The sequence below is a fragment of the Cimex lectularius genome, unplaced genomic scaffold (assembly GCF_000648675.2).
Source record: "Cimex lectularius strain Harlan isolate CLEC.00 unplaced genomic scaffold, Clec_2.1 scaffold28, whole genome shotgun sequence".
NCBI lineage: Eukaryota > Metazoa > Arthropoda > Insecta > Hemiptera > Cimicidae > Cimex > Cimex lectularius.
Genome location: NW_019392712.1, coordinates 305,659 through 316,314, shown reverse-complemented (window position 1 = coordinate 316,314; position 10,656 = coordinate 305,659). Strand labels below are relative to the sequence as shown.

At 34.6% G+C, this 10,656-nt stretch overlaps 1 protein-coding gene across 1 annotated transcript; it reads right to left on the bottom strand.

Moving 5' to 3' along the window:
- Positions 1-994: 994 nt before the first annotated feature.
- On the bottom strand, positions 995-9,860 carry LOC106669976 (peroxisomal membrane protein PEX16). Its single transcript, XM_014399905.2, has 6 exons — positions 9,506-9,860; positions 5,810-6,056; positions 5,575-5,738; positions 2,332-2,426; positions 2,169-2,272; positions 995-2,093 (listed from the first exon to the last, which is right to left on the bottom strand). Exons 1-6 carry the CDS (start codon positions 9,636-9,638, stop codon positions 1,838-1,840), a joined length of 999 nt encoding a protein of 332 aa, XP_014255391.1. The 5' UTR covers positions 9,639-9,860; the 3' UTR covers positions 995-1,837.
- Between the last annotated feature and the right edge of the window lie 796 nt (positions 9,861-10,656).

Genomic DNA, 10,656 nt, shown 5'->3' with positions numbered 1-10,656 from the left:
CATGCAGTGCCCATCTATATAAGCAGGGATTCAACCTGCTTAGTGCTTAGACTAGACTCGTCGACTAACAAGCTACAACCAAAAAGAGTGTGGTGACTACCTGTGGCTTAAGTTTCCTCCTGGCGTCGATTCTATCTCAACGTTGGCTATCAAATTGCAAGCAGTAGCAAATAATGCATGCAGTACCTTTCTATATAAGCAGAAGCTCAACCTGCTTAGTGTTTAGACTAGACTTGTCGACTAACAAGATATAACCTAAAAGAGATTGGTGACTACCTGTGACTTAATTAAATTTCCACCTGGAGTCGCCTCCACTTCAACAATGGCATTCTGTGAACATATACTGCATTACCTGTTCTACTTATTAGTCTGTGAAATCAAGGACAGAAGGAACAGAAGCTCTCATGTATCAGTAACCATCAGCTGATCCAAGTTGAAGACAAGGGATTGCATTTAATTCTGAATGAGGTTAAAAGATTTCTAGTGACTGCCTGTGTATTATTTAAGTTTTCACCTGGTGGCACCTCTTCTTCAACAACAGTTTTGAATTCCAAGCAGTAGTTAATGATCATGCAGTGCCCATCTATATAATTAGGGACTCAACTTAATTATTGCTTAGACTAGACTTGTCGACTAACAAGCTATAACCAAAAAGAGCGTGGTGACTACCAGTGGCTTAAGTTTCCACCTGGCGTCAATTCTACCTCAATGTTGGCTATCAAATTGCAAGCAGTAGCAAATGATCATGCAGTACCTTTCTATGTAAGCCGAAGCTCAACCTGCTTAGTGCTTAGACTAGACTTGTTGAAGATCAAACTATTGCCTAAAAGACAGTCTGCTTGTACAAGCTGTAAACTGGAGGCAAGAGCACTATGACCGTCCGTGTTATCTAAGTGCCAACACTACACCGAGTTTCATAGTTAATTGGTTGTGGATAATAGACACTTCTTTTTTATTGTTGAAAAATAAAAAATATATTTTAATTTTTAAAAAAACCTTTTACAACTTACAAAATCACAAATTTTGGATAATCTTTGGATAAATTGCAATGCCCTTTTTCTCTTACCATTCTTGTGTTCCTAAAATTCTAATTTCCTTTATGCCAAGGGTGTCATACATAGCAATTATACTTTTTTTTAAAACTGGAACTTGACTTTTTTTTACTGGAAACGTTCTCTCACTGGTTTCAATAACTGATCCAAGTACAAAAAAAATTAAATTATATGAAAGAGAACTTCCATTTAATGTAACTATGCACAAACAGCAAGCTATTTAAACAATTTATACAAAACAACTCTTCAATTATATGCATCCAGGTTGTAAAGTCCACATCCTTTTTCGATAATTCAATTTTATCCCTCTTTGCTTGAAGCAAAGTTTTTTAGTGTAAGCTAAGTAATGAAAACCATTAAAATAAAACATTTTATACATCTAGTCTTCCCTGTATGACTAGGGGCTCATATCACCATTCATAAATTACAAACGTAGATTACAAAAATAATATATAAAAAAAAGTATTTTAAATTTGTACACTGAGAAATATATACGACAACACTAATCCCAGTTTAAATACAACAATAAGTTGTTAAATAATACATCAACTATAAATTTTATTGTGTTAAAAAGAAGAGTTTTTAATAATGACATGATTTCGAACATGAATTTTAGACAGAATATAAGAAAAATAAAAACTATCAACTTAATACACAAAGAAATGAAATATGATATAAATGCTGACTATTTTCTAACCAACAAGTATGGTATAATATATCGAATCCCCCCCCCCCAAGTGTTAACAAGTAAATGGTCATAATTGGAACTTAATTTTTATTCATGTTTAAAGAGACCACATGTAAAAATACATTTGTTGCCATTTAGGCAGGTAAGCTGCTAACTGATTGATCAACCACCCAAAGCATGGAAGTGATCGTCTCAGTCCGATGAAGAAAATATCGATCGTCTGCTTTGAAATCCTGTCATACAGGGGCGAACGCAAAATGTACAGAAGCAAACGCATATAGCGGTAGAATATTTGCCATTCTTGATCCGAATTCTTTAACTTTGCAGAAGGATGAAATTGAAAAATTGACAAACTGAAAAAGAAAATCAATAAATCACACAATTTCGTCAAAAATCATTTTTCTTAAATAAAGATTGTATCCACTTACCTCGCAGCATCCATGGTTAAAGAAAGAAACCAAGGTTTATAACTTCTGGACCCCCATTTCCGTAAGGCTAGTAAATGTACCACTGGTTTCAGAATAAAAATGATCTAAAAATAAATCACCATTAATGATCACATTGATTAATTTTACCATTTTACGTTTTTACCTCAGCTAATTTCTGAACATGATTAAATTGTAAAGTCCTTTCATCGAGTTCAGGTCCTGGCAATGCTTTCAGATATTCTTCTGCAATATAAGGTCCTAAAAGAAAAATTTAATGAAAACTGCAAGTTGTAACCAACCATAAGTTGATAAAATCGGCACAAATTGTTTTTAAATGCTAATACAGCAGAACCTAGATGGGACTGCAGTGGACGAGTAGTTCATGTGTCAAGACTTGTATTTGCCACACTAGCGTAATTCTGGGTTTAAAAAATCATGGCACAGCCCACGGAGTTTTAAATTGATAATTTGTGAAAGGTTATTGTCAAGTGGTTCTAACCCATCTCTGTGACACCTGACGGGAAGTTGAAAGTTAAACTTATTATATAATATATAGATTATATAATATATATTTTCAAATTATATATATATATTTTAAACCGTAGAACCCAATTATTCTGGGACAACTAACCAGAGAATTGATGCTGCATGTTGGCTTGCATGACAGTGAACTCATGCTCAACTGGCGTTGAGTCACTTGTGTCTGTCTGGTTTGATGAACTACTCAAACACATTTTGGCATTGTGCCATCTTTGCAAGGTTTAGCATAACCAGGATATTCTAAGGTTTTTATTTCTTTATGTGTGAATTATGTGTTCTGTTCTGCCTTGTTTTCGTGAATCTTCCTCTACCTATTTGGGGTATTGCCAAATAAAAATGTAGGTAATGTTAATCTATGTACGTATGCATAATAAATTACATAGTTGTTTCTTATTTAAAATAATATTTTTTACACGTTTACTCTTAATTAACCTTTATGTAAAGGTTTTGGATCTCCCACTCTCATAATTTTCTCCACTTCACAGAAAAACCTTTAAAATGTTTACTTTTTGTAAAGGATGGTTCTACTCACAGATTTATTTCAATTATCCGGATTTCAAGCATTGAACCGTTATCATCAAGTTGAAGGAGTTTCAACCACGTCTCTCAACATGAAATGCAAGAGTGGACCCACCGCCAATGCGATGTTCCAATGAGAAGCTGGTTTTTGATGCCACTCAGTTTTGAACACAAATTAAATAACATAATTATTGGAAGGTCGTGAGATGCAGTATGGTGTGACGTAAGTTTACAAAATCATTTACTTTATCGTGCCAATGTTTCGATCTTTATTGAGATCATCTTCAGGGCCTGTGATTTATAAACATTGTTTAAATTATACAAATACATGTAAGATGTGAAAAAATTTATTTATTCAATGATAGAAATTTTAAACTTATACAAAGTATTTATACTGTGTGTCGTGTATGCCAGTGAGATATTAATGATTATTTGGAGGTCATGAGATGCGGTCTGGTGTGACGTATTAATGAGTACGTGGGTCGTGATATATTAATGTTAATAAAATAAGTTGGATTTTGAAGGAGTGGGGAAGGAATTAGGGATAGAAATCCATTTTTCTATGAGGAGTCAGCTTCTTTGAGGTGAAAGGAGCGGTCAATTGGAAAAAATGGGTAATGGTTCGGCCTGATTAACCTTTTAGGATTATATAGATGGGCATAAATAGGGAAAGGAGAGACAAATTGTTGAAGTTACACCAGACTGCATCTCACAATCTCCAACTAATCATTAACTAATGGTCATTAAACACCACACACTTAAATAACATACTCACTCCACCTTTATCATTTCTAAACATTGTATATGTAAATTAACCCTACCCAATCAAACCAGTCTCTAACCTTAACCAAGCTTGACTATTCCCAACCTAATCCTAACCCTGACCAACCCAACCTGTCCTAACCTGCCTAACCCTTACCTAGCTTAACTATTTCCAACCTAACACTAACCTTATCCAACCCCACCTATCCCTGGCCTAACCCTAACCTAAATGGAAAAACTCAGTTTTTCTTTCCTTATCGAATTATTTTGTTTTCTAAGTGGTGTTTGACTATTTAAGCCGGGGACACACTGTTTGGACGGGGTGGGTTGGGTTGGGATGTGTTATAGTGGGACGTAGATATATTGCTCTGATGCATTCAGACAAAGAAAGGCATTCTGAATCGAAGAAGTAACAAGAGGTTTGTTATTTATTTTTATTATAATTGTTAATTCAGTAATAGTTTATTTTATTAGTTATAGTTTAAATAAGTTAATTATATTAAAATGCATCATGACCTCAAGCTCAGATAAATTTGGGGGAAAAATGGAACGTGCTGTGGCTGTTGTTCTTACTACAACCCAAAACAAAAGACAAATTTGGGTGCATGAAATAAATTAAAATATAGAGACCTTTGGCGAGTATCATACTTTAATAAACCATTCTTTAATGGACCAGGTTAGGACCAATTCCGGATTGTTGAAAACAACTAATTGTGAGTAGGAAATTTTTTTTAAAAAAGATTAACTGAAGCCTATCCTTATGCCTAACCATACCCAACAAAATCTCAACCTGTTCCTATATCTAACCTTATCCAACAGTGGTCCTAACACTGTCTAGCCTAGCCTTTTTCTAATGATCTGGGATAATGGAGGTTCTACTGTACTCCTATAAGACGGCCAACAGAGCTTACCCAATTAATAATGAACAAAATCGTCAAATTAGGTTATCTAACTTAAGGTTTTCATACCAATCAGAAAGAGTGAGCAGGCGTCAATATTTCAGGAGTTTAACAGACATCTTCAAATAAACTAAAAATCTGATTCTCAATTATATTCAATATTTTCATTTTTCAGGTAACTTGAACCCCTTTCACAACTTTTAACAACATATTTCAATGGCATAATAAAATTAACATTGTATGAGATACAGGGGACTTTATGGAAAAAAAATCATGTCCTCTTGTAGTAATGAGATCTGTTCTAGGGAGACCCTGTGTTAAACCAAAAATAAATCATCCAGAAGGAAGAAATGTAATACTGACAATGTACAAAATACATAGAGATTTTATTGGCGTACAATTTCAATTTTAAATTCATTAAAGGAAGGATTATTGTGTTTAGTTAGAAAGAATGACCTATTTAATATTTGTATATTTAATATCAATTAATATTTGGGTCTATATAATATTTGTCTTGAAATGAATCTATTGTAAGTAATAACCAGTACTGGAAATGTCAAAAGATGCTTCATAAATATGTATTGATAATAAATGAATAAACATAATATAAATTAGACTTTTATATATTTCATACGGCTTCATCAAACCCCATAAATAAACACACAGTAATACTGTATAGCACATACCTTCAGTAACTCTACGAATGGTTTTTCCTGACTTCAAGGTAAAAAACGCACTTGAAGGGAGAAGTTCTAATTTCTCAATTGCATTCCTTGACAGCGGTAAAACAGGTGGATTAGGTAAAAGGCCTGTTTTTGTTTGATGTAGCAATATTAGCCTTCCGGCGGTTCTGAAAAAGAAAATTTACATGTTTGTTCGCTTTAAGAAAATAAGAATTTTGAAAAATTGTTCAAACATTACTTCAAGGTTTGAATAGTAGAAATTATAGCCCATTTTCCTTCTTTGCTCAATTTCTGGTCTGCAGTGATTTCAAGACTGACTTCTAGATATTCTATCACAGTAAGAAACAGTTTCCAAAAGTATCCTGGCTTTGTTGAAGGATGAAAAGGGATCTTTTTGACATGCACATAAGCATGGTCGTTCAAAAGTGAATACAATCGAGACAGCGAGTAGAGCACTTCTACAACAGTTGTGTCATTCAGTTTACCTGTGAAAATAATTTTGTTAAATACTACAATTTAAGTACAAACAATTTCTATTAAATATTTTGAACTGTAGTCAGTGACTGTCGATTCCCTGAAAATCTATCTCAGACAACCCTGTCCTATAAGTCCTCCTGAATCTACCACCAAAACATATCTTCAACTACGGACAGGCACCAATAGCCTACCCACACAAAAACAACAATTATTCAGGAGGAACAAGGCACAGGACAAAGGCCTGACACCTTCAACAACCTACCGGACAAGGTTCTAAGGATGCCTATCAAAAATAACCAATAGAGCAGTTTGGGAGAGGAATCCCAGTCAATGCAGACTGTAGTTATTAGACACAGCTCCAAGAATCAGTATGGGTCTAGAGCTGGTACAGCTCTTTCAGATGCCAGTCTTTCAGATGGAGCTGGCTATTGAACACTATGCCAGGGAGATCAAAAGGCTGGGTATTACTAGCAAAAGAATAGTCATAAAAAAAACAGCCAGACGGCACTAAAGGCAACTACCTCATTGGTAGTAAGAAAAATTAAACACCGTCCAAACGTGGTGTCTTTCTCAAAGAAGTGACCACAAGTGCCCCTGAAATTGCACGTATTCTGATTATTTCAGTTACTCCCCAAACAGTAGGAAATACTATTAAAATACAAGGCATGCACAGACGCAATCGCAGAAAGCCTCTATCTACATAGGCAAGAAGAACAGGGAAAAGCTCCACCAGTTTGCTAAAGGGCACTTAAAAAAGCCTGATGAATTTGAGGACTGTTATTTTCGCCGAAAAGAGGAGATTTAATGTCTCTGTGTTAGATATAAGAAAGAAAGTGGGGCGTAAATCAAGGGAACACTTGGAATTAAAGAATACACTACTAACAATTAAATGACATGAGGGTGGTTTGGGGCTCTAATTTAATAGGAATAAATTGCCTTTAACAGAGTCACATCCCTGATACACATCTAGAATTAACTACTGTTATTAATGATAACTGCATCCTTTCTGATTATCAATCGCTGGGTTGCTTACTTCTACCTCCACAATGACATTTTTCTTGGACATACAACAGTTTGGGAACTTACCATGTAAAAACCCAACACATTTTCCGATGTAAATAGGAAATTGGCTATGATAAGATTGGGATGGTTTTTATTAAAATGTCGCTCCAATGTGATCTTTCCAAAACAAAAAGGGAATAACATAAAAAGTCTGTATGCACTAATAGAACGTCCCATTAATTATACACTTTTTTAAATATGACATCCTGATTCATATCTAAAATTATAGGGGAGTTGGTAATTTACACAAAATCGATGAGATCATCGCTTAATATGTCTACATGATGTTCTAAAGCAGAATTTAAAGGAAAGCACTATTAAATTGGGTATAGAAAGAACTTTCTGTATCCAGATAGACAATGACCCCAAGCTCAAGAATAGCCTCTATATAATACACCACCAGACACCAACCCAACTGCCTGATTTAAACCCTATCAAGGAGCACTTGTGGGATCATAAAGCAGCTTAAAAAAAAAAGACGATTAAAAACAAACGAAGATCTAAAGAATATATTTTACAGTAGTGGACTAACACATCCCCGTGTATATGTATATAAGAAACCTTGAAATTCAGAGAATATACAAGGGTTTATCAATTATAAATGGGATTAATTTTAAAAAATCTAACTTTATTTAATTAAGCTTATAAAAATTAATTACTACATATTCTCCTGCCCTAGAAATATATTGAGTTGACCTCATATCTTCAGATGGGCATTATTTCATATGGGGATGCTCATTAGAAAGGTTTGCCTCGTGCTGTATGGATCCTCAGGTGGTATTGTACAGTGGGTCATTGATGTTCTTCCTTGGACGCCTGCACCGAGTGGTTGTTGTGTGAAGAAGATCACACATACAAGACATAATCAAAGAAAAAGTAGTGCTATTTAACCCCCCTCCCCATTGGTGAGAGATTCTTGCTAATACAGGATAATGCCAGGCCCCATACAGCACTTATTGTGGATGATTACCAGAATGAGGTTGGAACTGACTGCTTGATGCGGCCAGCTCAAATTCCAACTTTGAACCCAATTGAACACATCTGGGGCCAACTTAAATGGTGAGCATGATGTCGAAACCCAGCTTCTAACACCCTAGAAGAGTTGGAAACGGCTGTCCTTGATAAATGGGAAAGAATTCCTCAGGATTTTACCAGAAATATTTTCAAAGACAAAGGCGTTTAACAGAGTGATTCGTACCAGTAGTGGAAATATTCAGTATTAAAAGGGACAAAAAAGTTGTGTCATTTACATTTTTATTTGTTTTTTAATTTTTTGTTCTTCTCATTTTTTGTTTTTTTAATTAGGTAAAAAACATTTTCTTTTTAAATGTCTTGTTTTTACAACCAAACCTATTTTGGTGTGCAAAATATGAATAAACTTAAATATATTTAAATTTAAGTGTGTGGTGTTTAATGACCGTTATTTAATGATTATTTGGAGGTTGTGAGATGTGATCTGGTGTGACGTAGGTTTTAGAAAAACATTTTCTTTAACGTGCCAATGTTTCGATCTTTATTGACATCATCTTCAGAGCCTGGGATTTATAAACATGCTTAAATTTTACAAATACATGTAGGATGTGAAAAAAATGAATTTATACAATGCTAAAAAATATTAGATTAAAAAAATGAATTTATGCAATGCTAGAAAATTTTAGATAAAAAAAAATGAATTTATACAATGCTAGAAAATTTTAGATTCACTCAAAGTTATGTTTTCCATGTAGTGTGTCAATCTTGTCTGTCGTTGGATTTTGAAGGGGTGGGGAAGGAAGTCGGGATACATTTAAATTTAAGAGTGGTATATTAATTTTGGTCATCAGTGTATTATATAAAAAAATAAATTATTAATTTAAATTTATAAATTAATTATAAATAAACAATATATTTCATCAAATATGATACAATTTTCTCGTAATTTCTGAACTGATGGTGTCTTACAGCTGTAATTCTCCAATAAGTGTATAGCTTGGACCAAAGTTATTTTTTGTGTTCCATGGCTTAACCTAGAGCCATCTTTTATTAATTTTCGCCTTTTTTTATTTTTTTTAAATATACGCCCCCACTAACATTTTTGAGAAAACCAGTCCTGTTTATATTTGATACACCCTCGTACTTTGGACAAAGACTGATGATTGTTTATAAGCAAACAATTCTCAGACAGTTGAGCCGTGCGGCTCAAAACATCAAGATAGCCCTCATGGTACGCTGTTTCTAGGAAAAGATTCTACCTTCCTATGTAATGGTGTACATGTGTCTCACGTCCACATACATTGGAGCAAAACTGGGCACGACTCAAAAGGCCTAGATCCCCCGCAGTGTAATTTTGTTAAAATGATTAGGTTCATACAATCAAGTTGATTCTTAAAGGCTTAAGACACATCATGAAACTCACCTGATAAGAGAAACGAGCTCCAACTGGTTAAGGATTCGATGGAAGTTACTATGTTGGCGTGGTCAACAACCCAGTTGCAGTATCTATCGTAATAATATAAGACATACTCCAAGCGTCGTTCCATTGTGTCCATTTTTTTCAAAGAGCTACACTATCAAAACACAGATGATTCACCACCCATACGAAGTAATATCGAGTGGAGATTAGAAAATCATCCAAAAAAAGAGGATAACTATAAAAGGTCAGAGGGTGGTCTTTTTTCGAAAAACCAAAAAACAACAGTCATACGATCTATACTACTCGTGTTACGGCCGTTTTACGGTTTTGAAACAAGTGACAAAAAGGGAGGTTATACGTCTAATACGTACTGACATGTGACTGTTCATTTTTATGACGTCATACACAAAACTGGTTAAAATGAATCAATAATTTGTCATCTTTTTATCTTGGCCCGTTTGTTCTCGCTGTTTTCCAAAACCACCTTTGGGTTTGCAAATATAAACAGGGAACAGTCATATGAAATCCCAAACGGTTTTCAAGAATAATTCTCATATAGGGCGGCATTTCTACACGCTCTCTATGTAGAGCCAAAGTTTTTTTAATTAGTTTATTTAAAAAAATTAGTTTTGTTCTCTGTTTTGCAGAAAAACATTGAATCATGAATTTTCGATGGAATTTAACCTAACCTGGTCATTCCTAACCTAACCTATGCACATTCCACAATAACTTCCAATCGATTTTTTTCCATTTTAGCTTTGGAAAGAAATGGGTAAATTTAAAAAGAGGATTTCATATCCACAGTACATTTGACAATGATAGGTCCTGATAAAGTACGCCTGCAGACATCAACCTTGATTTCAAAGGTAGTAATAAAAACAGCCTCTTTATAACCTTGCTCACCACAACCAATATTGGTCCATTGATTCATCCAGTACATCTTCATCAGCAAGAGCTCGTCCTTAAGCTTAAGGAATGTTACAAGAACACAAAGTGTTGAGTGTATCCTTCAGTCCTTGGCTTTTCCTCTCAGCCTGCATACACTGTCATATCAAAATAGGGCATGCTCTACTGTTTCTTTTACTGGGGGCCAATGGCACACTAGTTTCTGGGCCATACAAGATGGCTACCGCCCTTAACTATAAAGTCTTCGT

Excerpts from the sequence above, each read along its gene's own strand:
- LOC106669976 (XM_014399905.2), bottom strand. The coding sequence starts at position 9,638 with ATGGACACAATGGAACGACGCTTGGAGTATGTCTTATATTATTACGAT. Across the intron at positions 6,057-9,505 it reads GAGCTCGTTTCTCTTATCAG|GTAAACTGAATGACACAACT; the intron begins GTGAGTTTCATG and ends TTATTTTCACAG. Across the intron at positions 5,739-5,809 it reads TCTACTATTCAAACCTTGAA|AACCGCCGGAAGGCTAATAT; the intron begins GTAATGTTTGAA and ends TTTCTTTTTCAG.